At 50.1% G+C, this 22,409-nt stretch overlaps 6 protein-coding genes across 6 annotated transcripts; 3 read left to right on the top strand and 3 right to left on the bottom strand.

The window, feature by feature from the left end:
* Positions 1 to 140: 140 nt before the first annotated feature.
* On the top strand, positions 141 to 3,327 carry ALTATR162_LOCUS6838 (uncharacterized protein; the record flags this gene model as incomplete). Its single annotated transcript, XM_043314463.1, has 2 exons — positions 141 to 302; positions 349 to 3,327. The coding sequence occupies 2 exons, from the start codon at positions 141 to 143 to the stop codon at positions 3,325 to 3,327; spliced, it is 3,141 nt and encodes a 1,046-aa protein (XP_043170398.1).
* A 6,844-nt stretch (positions 3,328 to 10,171) lies between these two features.
* ALTATR162_LOCUS6837 (uncharacterized protein) lies at positions 10,172 to 11,161 on the top strand (the record flags this gene model as incomplete). Its single annotated transcript, XM_043314462.1, has 1 exon — positions 10,172 to 11,161. The coding sequence occupies one exon, from the start codon at positions 10,172 to 10,174 to the stop codon at positions 11,159 to 11,161; it is 990 nt and encodes a 329-aa protein (XP_043170397.1).
* A 73-nt stretch (positions 11,162 to 11,234) lies between these two features.
* On the bottom strand, positions 11,235 to 13,321 carry ALTATR162_LOCUS6836 (uncharacterized protein; the record flags this gene model as incomplete). The annotated part of the gene is made up of 2 exons (XM_043314461.1): positions 11,235 to 12,523; positions 12,568 to 13,321. The coding sequence occupies 2 exons, from the start codon at positions 13,319 to 13,321 to the stop codon at positions 11,235 to 11,237; spliced, it is 2,043 nt and encodes a 680-aa protein (XP_043170396.1).
* Positions 13,322 to 16,911: 3,590 nt separating this feature from the next.
* Positions 16,912 to 18,435, bottom strand: ALTATR162_LOCUS6835 (uncharacterized protein; the record flags this gene model as incomplete). The annotated part of the gene is made up of 5 exons (XM_043314460.1): positions 16,912 to 17,161; positions 17,209 to 17,294; positions 17,350 to 17,447; positions 17,843 to 17,961; positions 18,017 to 18,435. The coding sequence occupies 5 exons, from the start codon at positions 18,433 to 18,435 to the stop codon at positions 16,912 to 16,914; spliced, it is 972 nt and encodes a 323-aa protein (XP_043170395.1).
* Positions 18,436 to 18,876: 441 nt separating this feature from the next.
* On the top strand, positions 18,877 to 19,143 carry ALTATR162_LOCUS6834 (uncharacterized protein; the record flags this gene model as incomplete). Its single annotated transcript, XM_043314459.1, has 2 exons — positions 18,877 to 18,958; positions 19,007 to 19,143. 2 exons carry the CDS (start codon positions 18,877 to 18,879, stop codon positions 19,141 to 19,143), a joined length of 219 nt encoding a protein of 72 aa, XP_043170394.1.
* Positions 19,144 to 19,837: 694 nt separating this feature from the next.
* Positions 19,838 to 21,832, bottom strand: ALTATR162_LOCUS6833 (uncharacterized protein; the record flags this gene model as incomplete). The annotated part of the gene is made up of 3 exons (XM_043314458.1): positions 19,838 to 19,906; positions 19,963 to 21,052; positions 21,180 to 21,832. The coding sequence occupies 3 exons, from the start codon at positions 21,830 to 21,832 to the stop codon at positions 19,838 to 19,840; spliced, it is 1,812 nt and encodes a 603-aa protein (XP_043170393.1).
* Between the last annotated feature and the right edge of the window lie 577 nt (positions 21,833 to 22,409).

The following is a 22,409-nucleotide window of genomic DNA, read 5'->3' as shown; positions in this document are numbered from 1 at the left end:
AAAGAAGAACGGAGGTGTGCGGAGGAAAACATGTGAGTTCGCGCGGCGATTTAGCGCCTCCGCACGGACGGCCGTTGCAGCGCGCCTTCCCTCCGCCGCACTTTTTTGGACTGACGACATCATTCACCACTTGCCTCAAAATGTATCCTCGTTTTCAGCGGGCTGCAGGCCATATATGCCTGCGATGCCAATGGCGCTTGCTACTGGAGCGAGGTACTTCTCGGCAAACGCATAGTTCTCGTAGAATTTCTACTGTAAAAGTTTCGCAAACACAAAGGCGGGCACTCCATGCCACTGCAAGTGTAAGTGATACGTTCAGTACGACAGCCACAAATTAACAGATATCAGCGCCCACAATTATCCCCCCTTACAACCACTTCCACGCCCGTCTCCGATCCATCTCTTCTCGCTCGCCCCCAAGGACTTCCAATACGTGAATATCTAGAGCGGTGGCAACATCAATTCGGTGCGCCGACAGAGGAAGTGCTCGTGGCATTTGCGAACCATCCCGGACGCAGCGAGACACAAAATGGCCTCTCAAAGTTATCGTCTGCGTTCAAGGCCGACCAAGACGCAAAGGAAAGCGAGTGGGATGTGGCTCAAGAAGATGAGGGCGAAGAAGTGATCACTATTGGTCTTTTCTTGAAGCCCGGCGACGTGGTCGAACTTTCACAGCCAGGGCGTGAACCCGTACTTGCTGTGTTCGTGCAGCAATTGAACAACGAGAGCCAGTTTTTCTCCGTCAATGGCAGATGGACGCATTCCATCATTAGTCGCGTCTCCTTTGCCATACAACGTTGCATCGACCCAAAACTTCTGGAGCCGCTTATTCCCTTCCTCCCCACAAATCCTGGTTTGGCCAACCCTAAGGGCGAAGTTCACGTTCCTAGAAATCTTTCCGCTCCTATTGTAGCGACTCTTGAACACATGACAGCCGAAGCTGAGAAGATTTACCGAACAAATGCTCCAGTACTGGATACGGCTTACGACGTCTTAGCGGACAAGACCAGGACACGTATGATGACACTGACACAGATTGCTAAAACCCTACTCGGAAATGAAGATCCAGCCTGGGTGTCATCGCCCGCAGCACTTCTAGCAGTCCGAAAGGCTCTCAACCATAATGAGTTTCGCTTCAACTCCGATGCTCGTAACCACCGCCTGACCAACGTTTTTGCTATTCGACCCAAGGCTGATGTTGAGGTTGTGGAAACTGTCCACGAGTGGATTCGAGAATACCGCGAGTATTGTGCCTTGATGTCCAGCTCTTCGGGTGCTAAGGACGCAAAGCGACATCGCACCGAAGGGGTCAAATACGTCATGAGTTTCCTTGACAAGGCTCGCACACTTGTTGCGAATAGTCGAACATTCCGTGAGCCAACCTACGGAGGTCTGGGACCCAGTAAAGCTTCCTTGCCACAGAAAGGATCTTCGCCGCAGAAAAGACCATCCAACTTGCACATCACTTGGGGAGAGCCATTCACAAGTGCCGACAGACAGATCATCAACTTCCTGCAAGCATGGGTACTTACTGACCAGTTCAAGGGTATGGCTGGCCTTCAATCTGCTTGTACGGGCTTGATCTCGGCCTCAGGGTGCTATGGTTCAGACGTCTTTGGTGACACTGGGACTCAAAACGATACCCTTAGCAACATCAAAAAGGCTACTGGGTTCCTGTTCTTACAAGAGATCGGTGTCGTTTCGCCCCACGACAATCGCGCAATCTATGACGAGCAGCTGATGCTTCCCTCCGTCCGTCTGTCTCGCAACCTGGAGTTGCTCAACAACAAAGCAGAACTTACACGGAGAAACCCTGATTTCCGAGATGCAATGGCAGATCTACGCCGCGATTGGGGCTCAACGACAGTCTATTGCATTGATGATGTTGGTGCTCTTGAGATCGATGACGGCATATCAATTGAACGAGTCAAGGACGTAACCTCGGAGTTCTGGATCCATGTACACGTGGCGAACCCGACAGCATTTTTTGACAAAACCCACACGCTCTCTGGCCTCGCCGCTCACATGACTGAGTCCGTCTACACGCCGGAGCGATCTTTCCCCATGCTTCCGACGTGGGCGACCCAAGGACACTTCAGCCTTGACAACGGCCGCCCTGTCATCACCTTCAGCTCCCGTATCAACAGTACTGGCAGTGTTCTGGAAACGAAGATACAGCACGGCACTATTCGAAATATCGTCAGCATCACACCATCCGAAGTGGCTACACTCCTTGGTGATCACAACACGACAAACACCCGGAAGATTGTTGTCGGTGGTAAGGTGCCACGTGGCACAGAACGGCCGCCACCGGGCATTGCTCCAAGTCAACTCGAAGAGCTGCGTGATCTTTACACTGCGGCTCAAGCCTTATGGGAGAACCGCAAGGCTGCTGGCGGTGTTCGGTTTGCTACCGGGAATATCAATGCCCGTGTCTTCGAGAGCGCCGATCAAGGTGGCCTGAGCTGGAACGCCCCTTCGTTGGACCGGGCACGTCTTATCCAAGGAGACCCGATCATCGAGGTAACAAACTCGATACCAGAAAGCTTTATGCAGTTTACTGTCGGGCCCAAGAACATCACTGAAGAGATGATGCTGCTTGCAGGTCAAACAGCGGCCGCCTGGTGTACTGAACGGAATATACCCGTAATGTATAGAGGTACAATTGAACCACGAAACGGAGATTTGAAACCAGAAGAGCTGCAACAGCTCGTTCAGGCTCACTACGAAGAACATGGAAAGGTGCGGCTCGATCTCGCTGCGCGATGGGCTAAATCATTAGGCATGGCTGTTGCACATTCTTCGCCATTACCACATAAGATCATCGGAGTTCCTGGCTATATCAAGGTCACGAGTCCTCTTCGTCGATTCAGTGATATGATTGCGCACTGGCAAATCGAAGCTGCTATACGGTGGGAAGCACGATCCGGCAGAACGTTCGATGCGACCAAGGGTCCCTCCGTACTCCCGTTTTCACAACGACAAATGCAAGAATCCATCGTCACCCTTTCCCCTCGAGAACGAATCATCTCCATGACTAAGCGTAATTCTACGCAATTCTGGGTTACCCAAGCAATCCTTCGTGCTTTCAAGTACAAAGAAGCTTCTCTTCCCGATTCATTCAAGTTTTGGACTCGTAGCGTTCGTGTAGATCAAAACTTGGCACTGGGAGATATACCTGAGTATGGTCTTAAAGCTCTTATGAACGGCAATGGCTTCGAAGAAGGCGATGAGTGGGAAGTGGCGCTGGAAAGAGTCGACCTCTTCTCGAGATCGATCTATGTGAAGCCTATTCGCCTCTTGGATCGAGTCTACAAAACTGTCTGAGCGAGTATGGCTTCAGATATGTTTGGTGTGTATACATCGTTGAGAGAGTTGACGTTCATCAGTGAACGTCAAGTGTTGTCCGGGCAGACCGTATGTTTGACACACGAACAACTTTAGCTTCCGGTGGTGACGAAATGAGGCGTTTTGGTACTACTGCACGGGACGTGCGCTCCGTCCTTGTAGATCACTCCCAATAGTTCATCCGATTCCAAATTACCAGCTTCGAATTCGCGGCAACTATGTTGCGGAATAAAGAAGACAGCACGCAGTAGTAAGGTCTGGAGTAATGAGAAATGACCAATGAAGGCTCGCAGCACCGGAGGCGTTCCAACACACGCCCCTGTAAGCCATTTCCAGCCACGCATGCACCTGCTACGAACAACCAACATAGATGTAGATCTGTACTGTCAAGATCGCGTTCTCCGCTCAGTTGTGGGAATGGGGCACCTAGCCGGCAAGCAACCCGGTTCGTCGTGCATGCATATGCACGTGAGCAAAGGGTAGTGAGGCCCAGAGGCTCGGGCCGTCGACAGGAGCGTCAGATTCGTGTGCCGTGATAAGCATGCTGTAATATTCCGATGGTCCTTTCAACCGCTTGGCGATATCTTTTGTACAACTGCGCCTTGACGTTCGATGAGTATTAGCGTAGGGGTAATGCAATACCACCAATCCGGTAGTTCAAACATCGGTAAAAGCCAAGCATATCTGTCACTAGCGCTCCTTTTCCTTCCGATAGCTCGGAGGCTTCCTTTGTTGGAATGAGGCTTCAAATTTGTGTTTACTTATCACGGCAGTTGGCTTAAGGTGATGTCTGCAATGGTGTTCCTACATATCAGATGACTCGAGTTCCTTCCCAACACAACCCGACAAAAAACATGGTTCTAACTCGATATGTGCCATCTTATCTGTCACACTCAACCGACAGTTGTATCATCTTCGTAACACATCTCACTCTATTATTTACTAGTATTCGGTACAGCACAGCAGCCTAGTTTTGTTATACTATGGCAGAGATTCCATACGAGCGTATACGTATCGCGCAAGATCAATCGCCAAGTGTCGTTGACACCAACCGAAGGAAGCAACAGCCTCAACAACCACGTCAGTTGCTTTCATGCACGAAATGTAGAGAGCGCAAGGTCAAGGTCGGTCTTTACTCTAGATCTGCATCACATATAATGATCTGTGAGACACAAACGGCGTTTTCGCGGTACTGAGGGTACATGCACATTGAGCTGACGTAGCATAGTGTGATCGCACTAAGCCATGCTCAGCATGCTGTGCTCGTGGGTCCCCACGCGACTGCCACTTCATTGCGGAGGATGGCAACTACGCCCCAATTCAGCAGAGCTACGAGCTTCGAAAATTACGCGTTGAGAATCTACGACTTAAAGAACGGCTACGCGCTTGCCAAATCCCAATAGACGACGATGACCTGGGCCACGAAGCCTCCCTCAACTTTCTCCCAAGGGAAGGAGTTGTTGCATCCCACAAGCGACGCGCGACAAAGCAGAAACGTTTCCAGAGTTCTGAGTGTCAGGATAGCATTTACTTCGGCTCGCCCGGGCTAGTTACTGTCATCAGCGATGTGTGTATACTTATTCAAGCCTAAAAAACCAGACTAATATCGGTAGTTCGCTTCAGCAGACACTAGCTCTTTGCCACTATCCTACACAATACCTCGCGGCTCGGAAATGCTCAGCAGTCCGCCAACATATCCGTTTCCGACTCTTTTCAGTGCTGCACCAGACGAATGTTTCCCACAGTTACTAAGCTGTCTGCCTATAAAGGAAGAGATTATGGAATACCTGGGAGCTTTTCAAAGACGTGTCTATCAGGTACCTGCTGAGATGACGAGCAATGAGATAGATCAATTTTTATCCGACGCTAGAAAGAACTCTGAGCTCTATCCGACTACATTAGCGTCACTTTTCGGGCTTATTGCGCTGGGCGCACAACACTCAGCTTGGGATAGAGGTGGAGGAAGGTGGGATGCCAAAGTCATGGAAGTTGAGACGCAGAAAGGAAACGTCTATAGTGAGTCTATCAGGCGCTATCGGTGTCCATACTAATGCTTTGATCAAGTTGCAGCAGCTATGCAAGCTTTGCGCCTAGCTTCATTCACACACAAGCCGTCTCTTTCCGCTGTTCAGACGCTCCTTATGATCGGGACTTATTTAACTAATAGCGGAAGAATGTTAGATGCATACACGTTACTCGGTACTACTATCCGCCTCGCCCACTCGATTGGTCTCCATCGTCACCCGAAGTATTTTAATCCAACCCCCACGAATAAGAAGGACTGCACGGTACGACAGAAAGTGTGGTGGTATATGTTACACCTCGATGGGCACATGTCCATGACGCTCGGGAGGCCTCTAGGGATAAGCGGCATTGGAGACAACCCCTGGCCAACCGAGTTGACGACTGACCCGGCCGTGCTACGTTTTGGCGAGTTCGTAAATCATTTCACAGCGTTGGCCAGGCAGATCATGAGTAGCGACCGCTTGACATGTGCCAGGATCGATGAGCTCACAGACGCACTTCAAAGATTACTGGATACCGTGCCTGAAATGCTTCAGTTCGATGAGGCTTGGGTTCGGCCTGAGACCGATCTACCGGATCTATATGCCATAGCTACTGGTACGTCAAACACCCTCATATCATCACTTTGGTTTTCGTACTCAAAGAGAAGACTTGCACATTCAGTACCACATTATGATTTGGGAGCATTGGACGCTTGCACACTTCCATACCTCTTCGACGACGAAGATATTGTCTCGCATATGAATTCACTCACATGTTGTAGTGTACTTTTGTAACGCGCATATGTATATCGTCCTTTTGAACCGACAGAGGACTAAAAAGCCTACCACTACAGCGGCTATATCAGTCGGCGGGGACACTGCGTCATCATTTCATGCTGTCAGCCACTCATGCTCTCTCGAACTCCTACCAGAATCACACTCGGCACAAGTCGTACCTCGCGGACGGACGCTAGTACTTGCTTCATCTGAAGCTCTTCTTTCCGCATTCCTGTTCTTCTACCACAGAGATCCAGCAGCGCTGATCGATTGGACCTTAGTGCAACAAGCCTTCAATAGTTGTATGATTCTCCTATTGGACGCGACGGAGTGCCGGACGATCACCGTTGGTGCCATGAAAGCGGAACAAGCGTTCGTTGTCTTCAAAGATCTGTACGAAAACAACGTACACAGACTTGCCAGGTTAGCAGTAGATAAGATCAGCTGGGGTCTGCAAGAGCTGCGTAAAGCCGTTACCCAACCGTCTGATGTTCTACTACGAGGACAGGCGAACGCGGCAATGCTGGGAGCCGACCAAGATAAAGCAACACAGGCTTTGTGTAGGATGGATACCGTGATGGGTCACACTGGGATGTTCCTACTCGAAGACCCTGACCAACAACCTGCTGCAGATGAAGCCGTTGTCCCAAAAGCCTGGGGTGATTCCCGAACCTCGACCCATCGGAAAGAACAGCAGCGGGGGCCGTCATATTTCCACATGATAGGTCAGAAAGAAGTCCTATCATCCAAGGAAAACGCTGAGAGTTCTCAATCGGCGAGTTTCATGCAGGGTCTATGCAGATCGACCACATTGCGATCAGCGCCTACACGATACGCGACACTGTCCGAGGACGATAATACGCAGCCACATGGCTACATGGCTCCAACATCGCCTGCCGAGTTTTCCATGTTGTATGAACACCGGCTGAATATTACTAAGGATCATCGTGGGTGGCAAACACGCAGAGGAGATGGAAGTACCAATCCGCTCCACTTATATGCCCATTTGCAGAGTGTTGTAGCGTCAGGAGAACCGGAGAACAACATGGTTTGGCATTACGGATGGGATCTCAATGGACCATATGGAAGCCAAGGACGTGGAACCCCACCTTCCGCATGGAGTGACTTACGAGAGAACTTAAACGGCTTGCCTAGGCAGAACTCCTGTCCCGTAATGCCCCCACGCAACGCACAACCGCCACTTTTGAGAACCCACTACTCCTCGCCGAGTGACAATGATATACCAACTGCGCAACCATCACGAAACACACCATTGCGAACTCCTAGCTCAGGAGACTACACACTCTTCCACACGCCACAATACTCCTCTCATGACTCGGGCCTGAGTCCATACAATCGTTTCATCTCCAGTTCTGCAGCACCGTTACCGATGTCAAGTATCGCCGAGGTTCCACAAGGATGTCCACTGACCACTCATGCGATATTCCATAGAGAACAAGCGCAGATGGGATGCCCGGTCGTTATACATCCTTCGGCTGTGGGTTCTTCGTCCACGTTTACGGCTCTAGCGGATAGCATCAATTTGGACGATTGGAGTAGGTATGCCGGTAGTGAAGGGTTCCGGTAAGGGAGCGAACATGTGGTGCGGCACTGCGGAAGTCACTTTGTGGAAAGCAATTGTTAGAGCCATCTACGTTCGGCGTCACACTTGAATGACACAAAATAATGCTCAATGAAGAAGCAGTTAATTCACAATCTCCTTCACCCCACGTCCCGAGATCTTGGTTCAGCAAGTTGTCATGGGAGTTAGCAATATGATATGCCCCCACCTGACCTTCTAACATCCACCTTTGCTCTTCTCCGTTTCCTTCTTCGAGTGTGTAGAGTAGTGCATATCCGGCAACTCGGTCATGGTGACATCGATGTTTGAGCTACTTGTAATCATTCGCCATATCTGATCCAAGCACCTGGTACAGAGGTTTTAACACATACCTTCGTTTTTCTCCATTTCCTTCTTCATTCGCAGTAATGCATATCCGACACCTCGGCTTTGGTGGTTCCGACAAACAAGTTACTTTGAACTACTTATCGCAGTCAACCCGGTAGTCGGTACTGGTAGCGGCTGCACAATATACGCGGCGGCGTTACAGCCTCGTGTTCCCTTGGACATACGACTGGACGACGAGTCTCCACAGAGAAAAGGAAGAATGTAAGAGAATCTAGCCCATGGCCATCAGCATAACACGATCCTCTGGACCTGGTAAAGTGACGATCCCATGCTACGACACGCAATGTACGCCACAGGTCGAGCCTGGCGTCTGCATCCGCATGGTTGGTGGGATTCTTCCCGCCAATAATTCGTCCCGTAAAACAGTATGATCTACACATATTGCTAGCGACATGTCTTACGGAGCCCGATAGCCTGGAGTGACAGGCCATCGGAATACGTTCTTCTGGGGTGGGGCGCCGGAACTGGAATCTGATCGTCATACCCTGTCTAGTCATCGGTGAGGAACGTGCGAAGTCATGTGGTACGGCAGGAACGCCGGGATCATGCACATGTGGCGAAGCGCTCAGCGCCGATAATGTCACATGTAATGCGCCGTTCAATTGACCCTGCCATTCTCTCTTCGATGATCTGAAAGGCTTTGGGGCGACTAGTGTGTTCCGAGTGTTAGACACGGGATACCCTGATCAACAAGAGGGGGCTTGCTTGGAGCTTAGTTTCGCAAGTCGTTGGTGGCGTATCGTATGAAGTGAGTGGAGTGGGGGCATGGAACACAACGTTGAGCCTCGATTTCCTCTGGAGATCTGCGCCAGCGCGTGGGTGCTGGGATAAGCATGGTCATCAATGGTTAAGGTATTACCTAGCCGCGTTGTGGGTTTGGCTATTCTCGGTTGTGGGCGATGAACGCTTTTTCGACATCGAACATCCCTTCCCACAACGTGGTCGAGTCGTCATAGATGGTAATGAGCTTTTTAGTGCTGTGTAGTGCTTACTGGGATATACAAACTCGCGTAAAATACGGCACATACGGTGCGCCCTTACGCATTGTTTTCTTTTTTGGTATCTGTAACGTCTTAGTCTTGGCTCTTACATGTGCCCGGTAGCAATTAGCCGTCTCTTATCAGAGTCTAGATGTGGTGTCTAGGACTAATTGCAGTATCGTGCAGTTTGCAGTGTCTGTTTATCTTGTACTGACCGGTGTGCGTTATGTCGCAGCGGAAGCAGCAAAGTGACACTGCGTTGAGCCCTCAAGACCTTTTTTGCCAACATTACCTGATGGCTGCATAGGTTACATGTGCCTAATCAGCTGTTGTAGCCAAGCTTTCTGGCAATCAGGCGGTGCTGCATCTAGTATACGGATGAAAGTCTAGGCTGACCATGTTTGTATATCGCTGTAGAGGGACTGAATTGGGAAACGCATGATCTGTTCATTGAAATATACCCCACGCCGTAGTTGTTTTGTGTTGATAAATGACTCCATCCCTGGATGTGCAAGAGGTGAATACAAAGTTTGAGTAAATCATTCATGACGACGCCGAGAACGAGGAAGTGGCCTCTGGCTACATGTGCGAGATTTATAACTGCGATCCTAAATGTGAAGTTGTCTCAAGAAGCCAACGCACCCTTAGCTCAGCTTCTGGCGCTTTTGACACTATGGACGGAGACCACGTCGCATGCGCTGACAACGAGGCGAGACGGATTATTCCGAAAGTCTATAATCAATCAGTCTCGGCACAAGGACGAAGCCGAATGCTCGATGGGCAATGAAGAAGATAGCCCATTCATAGTCCACTGAGACTGTTTTGGCAAGTCATGCTGTTGCCTAGTTTCAACGATGACAACGCGGGAGGAACCGGAGTAAGCAGAACATTGGACGCTGTTAGTCGGCTATCCGATAAAACCGACAAACCTTCTTCTCATCATACAAAGCGATTATAAAAACATGATATATCGTGATGGAAATCCTACTTGAGGCAGACATCTGTGATGGAACTCGCATTCTAAACGCCAAATCTCACAGTACTTATTTGCCACCTTGACATTTGAATGTCACACAGTCGAATCACCAACCATGAATACGACCGAACAGGAAGGATATATAACCCGACTAGAAGGGCCCCGGGAATGTCGCTATCCCTTAGGCAACGATAGTTCATACACCCTCACTCTTCCCAATGGCTGCAAGTTGGGCTACGCACAGTACGGCTCACCTACTGGCCATGCCATCTTCTACCACCACGGACTTCCAGGAACCCGCCTCGAAGCAGCTGTCTACCACGATCTTGGCCTCGAGCTGGGTTTAAGGATAATAGCAGTTGATAGACCTGGTATCGGCTTGAGCACACCATATCCTCAACGAACATTACTAGACTGCCCAAAGGATCTAGAAAGTCTGGTCGAACATCTGAGGCTCGAGAGCTATTCAATACTAGGAGTGTCGGGAGGCGGCCCATACGTGTTGGCTTGCGCAGCATCACTGCCTTCTTCGAAGCTGAAATGCATATCTGTCGTTTGCGGACTCGGTCCACCAGACATTGGCATGAAAGGAGCGGACTTCATGCACCAGCTTGGCTTTCCATATGGATGGAAGTACGCTCCCATATCCCTCTTAAAATGGTTCTTCAGCCGCGATGCTTTCGGACGAATGGACTTGACCGACGAGCAGCGTCTTCAGCGTGCGCTGTCTCCCTCAAACCTCGCTACTTTCAAACATCCAAGGGATCGCGAGTTTATGGGGGATGAAGACTTCATTCGCCTAGTATTGCGATCAACCCGCGAAGCGAGAGCGCAAGGTTTCGATGGCATAGCTTTGGATGGGAAAGTGATGTGCCGGGACTGGGGATTCCGGGTTGAGGATATCCAGAAACACTTGCCGGTGCAGTTATGGTACGGCAAGGACGACTGGTTCGTGCCTGCCAATCATGGTGTACAGATTGCAGAGAGGCTAGGCGGTGATGATGGAAGGGTAATCCTGAGAGTGGAGAATGATACACATGCTAGTATATCGCAAAGATGGAAGAGAGAGCAGCTTGAGGCGATTCTTGCGGTAATGCAAGAGTAGGGTGATAGACCCGTGCGCTACTTCGGCTCATGACCATACTCAACCTCGCACCTTCGATCTATCCGCTCTTTGCTCATTCAGTATCACCATGCTCTTCGTCACGATTCCTCCGAATCGTCCTTTTCTTCAACACTTCTTTCTCAACTGGCAAAGAATCCTTAGTTTTGTGCGCTTTCACAGTATTTTTGGCCTGTTTTTGCGCGGCTTTGTCATTCTTGGATTCCGACAGCCCAAAATGCTTGAGCCACGATCTTGTATAATCAAATATATCGATACCCACTGCCCATGGTCGTTTCCCGTAAACAAGCCCAAGCGCGACCGTCACGCAAATTGGCAAGCCAATAGCCCAGAGCTTCCAGAATTGTGGCTTTCCAGGGAGAAAATCATCGCCCATACTGAAAATACCGGCAAGCAGGGTGAGCGGGAAGACAACGGAAGCGAACAAGCTGAGGCGGAGACTGAACTCGCCGTCTGCGACGCCTCTGAACGCCGCTCGAAGATTAGCAAGGTCGTTTGAGACAGAGTTCAGAGCTTCCGCACGATCGCGCAACGGCTGCATCCTCGTGTGGATGGTGATGAAATCTTTTTGCGCACCCTGAAGAGCCAAAGACGCCTTTTCGTCGACACCTTCGGAACCTAGTTGGACACCCAAACGTTCAAGATTGAGGTACATGGCGCGCCAGAAGTGGTTCAGGTGGCGGCGCATGTAGTTGATATCTTTTGCAATTTCATTTATCTTGAGTAAGTCGTTCTTCCATTTTTGCCTACTCAAGTTGTCATCGATCTGGGCTTGATAGTCGTCGGAGAACCATTCGGCTTTGGCAATAGTGGTATTCATCAGCTCCAGCTGGTTTACCCAGTGTTGTGCAACGTGTTTAAGGAGGTAAAACGCAGCGTTGGACGACTTTCTGTTCGTCTCCTTAATTAGGTCCGGGGTGGCGAGCTTCGTCCAGTAAAACACCATCTCATCCATTGCGCTAGTAAGATTCCGCCTGTTCTGGAAAATGCTGATATTCGCCTCCTTTGCTCCCATGCCGATTTCGGAGAACATCAAAGGAGCTAATGTGGAACACCCGTTGTGATATGGCCAGCTTCGATGTGGCGTTCCCCGGAGTGGATGAGTTACGCCCCAGTCTTGTGCTCTCCAAAGTGCTGATCTGCTTTTGAACGGCTTCTTGGCTTGCAGAATCAAACAATCGTCCAGAGTCTTGAGCGTAATTGGATCCAGTTTGATGCCATTGAACTTCGCAACATCTGTTTCTGCTGTACCTGCCGTCGTTGAGCCATTAGCTGGCCTTGTCGGCGGCGCCTCGCAGGGGTGAGCAAATGCAGGATCCACGAGAATGACAGCTACAGTTGCGTCTATTAGTATGAGTTATGGGTTGAAGCTGATCTAGAAAACTCACCATCCCACCCCAGACCATCTGGTGTTCCATCCGGCAACGAGTTCTGTGATGTCCAGAATGATGCGCAACGTCTCACAAATGCATGCCTTCGGTCAGGTTTGCCCAACGAAGGTATATCGATATCTCTCCACCTTTCGTACCTACGTCGGTTGACCGCGAGTGACGTTTGTAAGCTGAGGACGTCGACCGACTTGGGATCGAGCAAAGTCCGCAGTTCGTAGTAGCGTAATGTGAACGACTGTCCTGGTATCGACATCGACGGTAGCCCTCTATGAGGGATGGACCAAGAATCAGTGAAGTTCCAGGTATTCATTTGCTCGCTAAAAACCAGGGGATCCACACCCAGGTGGTGACCCAGCGCGTCCACATAGTCGGGTTCCATATCTTCCAGTATGAACAGGCGTCTGTGCTTTCCCTCGCGGCTCTTCGTGGCAGGTTTCTTAACAAGATATGTTCTCAGCGCGGATGCGCTCTCGAAGACGCCTTCGTCTACCACAGAGTCACTTTTATCATCGAACTTCAGGCAATAGCATCGTCCCGGTGTTCGTCCATGTTTCGCAAGGTAATGTTGGTTGACCACCTTGCGGCCTGGCTCTTCCTCATTGGCAAGCTTTTCCAAGAATGATTTGAGTGCTGGAAATGAGTCTTCGAGGGTTTCGAGACATTGCAGATAGGGCTTGTCCTTGAACCGTGGGCAGGCATCAGCAGGCTTTAAACCAGTGTCTTGCGGGCTCTGTGGTGGTAATTCAGTCATGATCACGGGATCTTTGGATACGTCCATTCCGAATACCAGGATTGTAGTCTCATATGCGTTGGTATATATGGTGGGCCCGGATTTGAGGCTGAGGCGGAGGACTTCGACCGGTGAACGCCTGGTCTTGACCGGATGCTAACAAGAAGGAAGGCGCGATTTAGCGCCGCGTTCACCCCTTTTTCATGCATGCTGGCTTGTCGACCGGACTCCGCAGATTCGGCGCACCCTCTCAACGAGTCAATCATGTTGCTGGGTTCAATGTGACGTCGACGCTGCGGCTGAGGATGCTGCGCTTGTGGGGGCTGATTATCCCGCTCCTTTTAGCACTGCCGCACTATACGGGAACAGCAAAGCTTAAACACAAAACGTATCCCTTCTATGATACTCTGACCTCATTTATCAGATGGTATTACTGGATTCCTATGTCGAATGCGATTATCGAATGAACAAATGAACAAATGAACAAATGATACATGTCACTTCCTATCTAGGCCGCCACTGTCTTCACCGATACCAGGCACAACTCAAGTTCAACTACCATGCCCAAGTGCGGAAACGGCCAGCTGATACGCGGCTGCTAGTAAAATGGCGTCAATGATTGATGAACCTATAGCTAGTGTTAGTCAGAGCAATCGCAACTAATGCATTAATATTTGAGCACAAACAGAAGAGGTTTGGGTTCAATTCTTGCTTCTTACATGTACAGTATACACATACATGTTGCTATCGCGAGCAATCAACATCTTCAACGCAGCGAGCGAGATCTTGTATGCAAGGCTGAAGATGCTGCACCTACGATGGCTGCCTCAGCTGATAACATACCCCGCTCTAGCCCTGTAATGGCACGTCGAAGCGAAGGCAGCCACCCTGCAGATCACCACTCACTTTCCCTTCGCAATTGCTGCTCCGACTACACCAATTCTACTCCAAACTTATGGCGAATCCCATTCCATTTCCGCCGGTGAATGTTTTCACAGACAACGCGATCCCGCAACTAACTCCTTCGACCTCGTCAGCCTGCGCCCCAGCACAAACGCCTTCCAAGGATCCCTTCAAACATGTACCTCTTGACCATTCCGAGCCTTCCATACGTCTTGTGACGGTCTCGAAAATACTGTGACCTGAAGGCCTCATCCAGTGTTCGATGCACCACACGACAACTCATGCGCTTTGCACTTGCTTGTCATATACATGGGGTCAACCTGACCCCAAACAGCTCATCCTAATAAATGGACGACGTTTCTACGTGCAGCCAAATCTATTCGAATTCCTAGATGTGGTTGGCACTGATCCTGAGCTTCAGAATTCTCATTACTGGATCGATGCTCTTTGCATTGATCAGATCAACGCAGCTGAACGCAACCACCAAGTCACCCAGATGGGATCGATTTACGCAAAAGCCCAACTTGTTGTCGCTTGGCTTGGGCCTATATCAACCCAGCCATCCCTACATCCAGCATACCAATACTCCGCTCCTCCTATTTATTCTACCATAGAGACGATGTATTGGACATGTATCGCCTGCAACGAGTATTGGTCTCGGGCATGGATTACTCAGGAGCTTGTACTTGCGCGACGAATTAGCATCAGGCATGGTTCTATGGCTCACACATTAGACCAGTGCTGTCTAGCTAGCCCTTCGTACTCGTCGGATGCATCCAGATTGTTTCGGTGCTATGATAAAGACATCCATTTCGATGGGATCATGAATCAGCCTTCGGCTATGCTTCTGTTCGATCTGCGCAATAACAAGTGCAGCGTTGCGAGGGACCGGGTTTTCTCTTTGGCATCTATATGTTCTGAGAAAGGTCTCATACAGGTCGATTACGAATTTCTGGTGTTTCAGTTTGTGTATCAAATACTGTCTGTCTTCAACATTAATGTGTGTGTATGCACCACCACAAATATCTTGAGGATTTTGCGCCTTGAAATCGACTAACTATCGTGGGACGACTTAGCTGTTATGGCTTCCGATGGACCATATCTAGAGTTTAGTTTTGCTGAATCCTATTTCGAACACGAGTTCGAAGACTATTGCGGATTGCTCCGGGATTTTACCTGTTGGACGAAGCCGCGTGGCCATAGCTGCCCGGAAGAACGACCTCAGTGGACACCCACCACAATCGAAACATCCTCGAACAACATTTTGGGCAAGCTTGATGAAGGTTTCAGCTACGAACGTGGTTTTACTGATAAGTGGGGTTCCATCGCAGATGGATCGTTCGCGCGGCAGTACATATGTGGCCAGATCGATGATGGTTTTAGCTGGTTACAGGATGATTCCGGTGACTATTTCGAGTGTCTCTTGTCTACATCTGGAACTGGTATAAACGGGAGGTGATGCGCTCATGGGACGATAGATGGCAGAGACCATGCACACGGGCTTCGAGCGCAGGCACAAAAGAGCTTGAGTAACCGTCTGCACGTTTAGGTTGGGGCAATTCGAACTTACATGCTAATTCGCGGCTTCTTTCGGAAACCGCTGCTGCAGGACAGCGATGTGAGAAATGCTGCAAGCTTATTGACATAATCAACTGCCCACTATAGCTCGATATGATAGATGTAACATGCCACAGTTCCATTTTGTTTTCTATTGATCATCCAAGCAAGGTAGCTGAAATTGCGACCAGATCATGGAGATCACCAATTGATCGATAAAATCGAAGATAGATAGGCTCGTAGTGTAGTAATATCATTATGTCATGTAGTTATATATTACCCCATCCGAAACAAAGGAGAAAGTCAATGTAATGCGATGCCACGAACGCATGAGCGTAGCTCCCAAACTCTTCTTTGATCCAGGAAAGCTCCAGCAATGGCCTATAATGCAATCATATTGATCAAATGCGTATCGACTAAATTTTCGAAGGAGCGTCAAAGATAAGATTTTGAGTACTGGTGTCAAGATCCATGAAAGCACAACCTTCTCGGCTTCGCTATCAGGCTACGAATATCCCGTGCCATTCCATGTTCGTGGTTCAACCACGTCTGTTCTCCATCTAGCACACGCGCAAGCTTACTCCAGTACATTATCCCCAGTACCAGAAGCAGGAGTATAGCTATCTTCCAACTTGCACCCGTAGTCCTTTCGCTGAAAGTGTGCTTCTCGGATGATAAGCATGCGCTTTGTTTCCCGTCATCAGGACCTGAATGGCCGAGTGATTCGAAGTAGTCTCGGACCGTTTCTGAGGCATATTGGCATGCTAGATCTACGGGAGTATGGTCATTTCGGTCTTTGTAGCTTAACTGATGGGCTGCGCCTATCTCTATGAGATGTCGAGTAGCGGCAAGGTTGCCGCGCATGGCTGCTTGATGGAGTACCATGCGGCCCTGATTATCGATCACGTCGAGATCAATACCTCTCTCGAGCATCATGTTGATCGTATCCGGTCGGCTACTCTCCGTAGCGTAGTGAAGTAATGTTCTTCCGGAAAAGTCTGGCATTGACAAGGTCGCCGCATTAGGACTAGCGAGGAGGGAGGCGATGAGGTCTGTGTTACCTCTTTGTACGGCGTAGTGTAGCATAGATTTCCCGTATACATCTTTCCCGTCATAGTATGATGGCTCCCCTCCCTTATTTGGGAAGCAAGTCAGGACTTCATGTGAGGATCTACTACTCCAAGATGCCCAATGCAGTATAGTCGGCCTTGCTGGTCTTGCATCCAAGGATCAATTTCATCAGCGTAGTACAGTAGAAGCTGCCGCACCACTTCGTTGTAGAAGTAGTGCAATGCACTCCGACCTTGGGCATCCTGTTGGAATGCGTCTGCGCCATGTTTCAGTAGTAAGCGAGCACACTCGAAGTCTCTGTCCTGTTGAACAGCTACATGGAGCGGTGTCCTACTGAAAATCAGTATTGGGTGAATTGATAATGTGAGAGCACCTACTGGCCACAATCGTTTCGCACATCGGCTTCAAGACCCTCATTGATCAACATCGAAACAATGGCGGGCCTGTTGTAGCCCACGGCAAACTATAATGTCTCTTGTCAGTGTGTTCTCTTTTCCCATCTCAAACGTCATGCTTACGTGCAGCAAGCTATATCCTCCATCGGAACAGTCCGATAGGTATAACTCTTTGGATGACAATTGTTGTTGCAGATATCCTATATCACCCCTCTCAATAGCTATAAAACAAGGATGAACATGCGGAAGGATTCTATGGTGTCGAACATTCCAGCGAAAATTCAAGGTCAAACCGCAAGATCGCGTTCGACAGCCGACGACGCTCACCTTTAAGCGCCGTGTAGTGATGCATGGAATAGCCACAATCAACGAAACATGTTGGCCTTCCGAGTCGGACAAAGTTGTGTAACTCTCGCTTCCGGAACGCGACCAGCTTTCATTATCACCCTACCTCCATGCAGGGCGAGGTCAAAACCGGAAAATTGCCTTTGATACTGGTAATTCATCATTACCCCGATAGGTTCAGCCACCTTTGCCAAAGAGGCCAACTGCCTTTCATTCAGGTATGAAGTTCGTATCGAAGTCGACAGAGTCTGTGTGGAAATTGCTGTTTGACTTTGTGTGTCGTAGTGAGGTACGATCGAGGTCTGCGGAGCGATTGCTGGAGTAGGTAGGGTGAAGTGTGATAGGCTTATCAACGACGACGTGTGTGTTAAGATCCGATTCGATAGCGCACTGTGTTCTTGTAAGCATGTGATATGAATATCGAATAGATGAGATGGCAACTGACATTTGAACGACCAGGAGAGCTTGGGGAAGAACGGAATCCCATTGGTCAAGAGACTCGAAAAATCGCTTGAGCTGCCGATCGAACAAGAGCCATTTGCAGCTCTCGTGAAGCTTTGCAATATTTCTGCCGGCTACTCGAGTCCTCCTATCACTGAGGTTGGCTTCCAGTACTTGGGCCTCCTCGATAAACTCTTCTATACCACATAGATCAATGTCCACCTGGCAATCATCAGGAAGATGCTGGCATGTGCGCACTATGCTATTGAGCGTTACGCATAGACACTCAAGACGCTTGCATTGTCGTCGGATGTCTTTAGGGGCGTCCTTGATTGAAGTTATCGTGTCGTGGATGACTTTTATCGTGCCGCCAGTCGCGCCTACAAGAGTGATGACACTCGCTATCGTGGATACAGGGTCCATATTGTGGGTTGTAGCGCCCGTGGGTCATGGACAGGCGGATTAACGTTAAAGTAGCGATGCTTCATCTTGCACCAGGCTGAAGGACTCTTGGTTATGTGCGGAAAACAGGTAAGCGCGGTAAAGCAAAAGTGGCGCATTTTGTACGCCTCTTCGCCTGCGAGGCTACTGTAGGCAAAAGATGGCATTACGGGACGTCGCTGACTTGCTGCAGGCGTTTTTTGACCGGCGCGAACTCGATCGATCTGGTCCAACCAGTAATTAGCCACGCTGACGGCTGCATATCCGAGTTGTACAGTGCATGGCTTGTGACAACAGCTCAATCTGAACACTTATAATGACACAAGAAGTGCATCCGTTCTTTTACCATACCAGTATCCGAGTAAAACATTTCCACTCAGTTGAGGGAACAAAAGACCAAACTATACAGATGAGATCACGAAAATGACGCGCCCACAAACACCATCTCAGGCCACGCGTCAAAACGCGTACAAAGATCAGGACAGAGTGTGGGTGATTCATGATCGTACGGTCTCATCGCAACGATACTGCAGAGCGCACTGACCCAGCGTAGAAAAATGGGAGTTGGGTACTATTCAGGGTGCTCCGATGTCTAGTGGCGAGTCGAAACGTTACACCGTGAAGCGGGATGCCGCGCCAGCCTTTCCAAGCGGAATAGTGGATGATCCGCCCGACCCGCCCGCGGGCTAGCACTGAGATCCACTTCTAGCCTAACCTGGCGCGCACAGCAAATCGCGATAGAGATGACGCAAGGAACTCATAACGTGGACTACCACCATATAGCATAGCAGTTCAACGTTCCCAACGAACTGAAATATGATGGAAAAGCGGCTACAACAGAACTCCAAAAATTACCAAGAGCCTACACCTACAACTGTAGCTCCTCGCTGATTCGAAAACCCCTCATAACTTAACATGCGATACTGAAATAACACCAACAATTTTCATGCAACAAAGACTAACAATGATGCATCGCAGCTTGATCAACAAGCCGGGAACTACCAGCGGCGTCAAGACAAGAGAAAACCCCAACAGTAGATGAAGATCTGAATCGTTGTTAATCATAAAATAGCAACGACGTGAGTACGATGAGTGTAGTAATATTGCTATGCCATGTTGATGTATCCTGCCGTTTGGAAAAGAGGAGTAAACCCCTAGATGCGCGAATACCCAATGCTGAGGATGATAATCATAATGATAAAGAATGATGAGGGGGTATACCACAAAACGCCAATGATCAGAATCCACCCCAAAAGCTTGCGGTACGTCAAACGCGTCTACCGCTGCGATATTCAAAAGCAGGATGTTTTCCACATGACCAAAGGACCCATGCCGGCTCCAGGAAGTAGCCCAAGGCGCGATTATCCGTACCCCGAATCATGAACTACTCCTGCAACTGATGCGTAGGACAAGCTCCTCGTCCTTTCTTATCCCACCACTCCTTGATACAAGTCTACTCACATATTAGCACACATATCCTCGACTCCCGGGCAACAATGTTATACATACCTCATGAAACTTACACCAACAAACCAACCTAGCCATCTTATCCCCGCTCTCAAAATCCTCGAGACAAATCGTACACTCGGCCACCCTCCCCTCCTCATCTTGACAATCCTTCTCCGTCGCAACATAAGGGAACATGCCCCTTGCCGCATGACTCATTCGACTCTGCAGATTACTCGCTCCCTCGCCGTTCCCTGAATTACCCGCACCTGCACTGCTCATACCTCTCGTACGCTGAGTCGGTAGACTAGCGGAAGTTTGTCGTGTGAGAGCTGCTGTGGGACCCGGCGAAGCAGAGTGAAGGGCGATACATTCTTCGATATGCTGGGTACGGTCTGAATCATCGTTATCAGGTCCTTTTGGTGGGAGTTCCTCGCCGCATATGGGACATTCGTCTTCTTCAGGGATTTGGCGGCGGGGACGCGGACGTTGTGCATGTTGGGGTTGGAGAGGAGGAGGCACAGGAGTTGAGGTCGATTGTGCGAAGGGAATTGCTCCCGAGAAAGATCCGTAGCCGAAGTTTACGTGGTTTTGTGCTTGCCGGGCGCGGTTGTTGGCTATGGTTTGGGAGATGAGGGGGGCGCGGTGGTGCGGGTGCTGTTGTTGGATGGCAGATGGTGGAAGAGGTGGTAGTCGTCGCTCTCCAATGTTCGAACTACCATGATAGCTTACTCTTCTACTTTGGTTGCTCTCATTTGAGGGGTCACGTGAATTATGTGTCTGCCCTTGTCCCGCAAAGCGCGAAGTATCATGTACGCTTGAAGATGATCTGTGTGCACGGGGATGTGGCGGCGGTGGGGGTAGGACCTGTGAAGACCGGGGAGGGAACGGCCGGGACCCATGACCGAGTGAGTCGTATCGTGGCGGTGGACTAAAGTTTGGGTCAGGTACACAAGGGTTGCAAACGCGGACTTCCTCGCCTCCGCCTAGCGCTGGGTTGCGGAACGGGCCGAAAGGCGACATGGCGTTCTCATCGTCTCCTGTCAGATCGATGAAGTTTGCCGTACTTTCAGACGGCGGATGCACAATGAATTGGCGTGGGATGGTAATGCGGTGTGGCGAGCATGAAGCGCACACGACTCTTCCACATTTCCTGTTCTTGTAGTCAGCAAGCTATTCAAAAGAGATGGAACCGCACATTCCGTTGCGGCTGAAGCATTTCAGACGAAGGCGTCCCATGCCGGACATAGCTGAGAAGGCAGGGAGTTGTTGGTGCGTACCTGCAGTGATGTCTCCTCAGTAGAAATGTAAAGGGCTTCTTGCACACCGGACACTGCGAGACCTCGCTGTCCGGCTGCCATGGTGGCAATACGATATCACTCTGCCTCGTTGTCCCTGTATTCGCTTGTGATGTGACCCCCATGGTTGGGGTGGGTGGTAGCGGTCTATTCGAAGCAGGTGACGAGTCCAACACGATCGGATCCGTACTCGAATCCCCTGCGTTCTCAGAGTGCATGCGTATGCTCGATGGTCGTCTCATAGGCGAGTCGGCAGTTGTTAGGCGTCTTTTGCGGTCGGAGCTGCGGGAAGACGACGAATCGGTACGTTGTGAGGGACGATTTGGGAGTGTATATCGTGAGGAAGAAGGGTTTGAGCGGGTGTCGGGGGTTGCAGTGGGGTTGAAATTGCCAGACGGTGGTTGGTGGTTGCCTGTGGTCTCGGTACCGTCTCTCAGGAAGTCCATCCACGTTTCGCGGTCTTGTGCCAGGAAATGTGACGCAACGACTCCCTGTGAATGATGTCTCGAGTTACTCCCTATAACAGCCTCCCGAGTTCCGTCTACACTGCTGCTCGCTCCGTCATATTGACCGCCGTATGCGTGTGAGTTGTGGGTGAAAGGACCGCTCGGGCGTTGGTTGGCGTTCGGAGGCATTTGGGAGGTCTTATAACGGATCGACGCGACCAAAGGCGGAGAGTGATTCAAGCTCTCTTGACTACGCCAAAATCACAGGCAAGTGAGCCTCTGCTTATGTGACGTGAACGGGAGGGGTGGTCTTCGTAGAGAAGGTCGGCCGGCTCACGGCAACATGCCGCCACTTCCTTGTGCTTCTACGTCTCGCAGGGGAGTTAGTAATGCAACAGTGAATAGCGTTGCTCGTTCCAATCAGCACGTGGCCACACATGGAGTATCTCTTACTCACCTATCAGTTGCGCAGCGTTGCGTTACGGTGTAGAGGCCGGAGGTGGGTGGGTCCTGCGCGTGTCGGCTCGGCGAGGGGAACTCCAACCACTCTCTGCGCCGCTCGTGATAATACAAGGTCCAGGTTGTCAGGGAGGAGCGAAGGCGGACCAGAGGAAACAGGTGACGTGAAACGTAACACAGGTTAACGAAGAGAAACACCTAGCCTCGAGGGTTTCGTGAGCTTCGTCGTGATTGCATGCCTCAGGCGTTACTATCGCCGTTATCTTAGCGGATTCACGCGACCATCTGCGCCGCCACGCTTGCCTTA

This window comes from Alternaria atra (genome assembly GCF_907166805.1).
Source record: "Alternaria atra isolate CS162 genome assembly, contig: 25, whole genome shotgun sequence".
NCBI lineage: Eukaryota > Fungi > Ascomycota > Dothideomycetes > Pleosporales > Pleosporaceae > Alternaria > Alternaria atra.
Note: the sequence above shows the minus strand (reverse complement) of the source record. Positions and strands in the feature narration are given on the sequence as shown.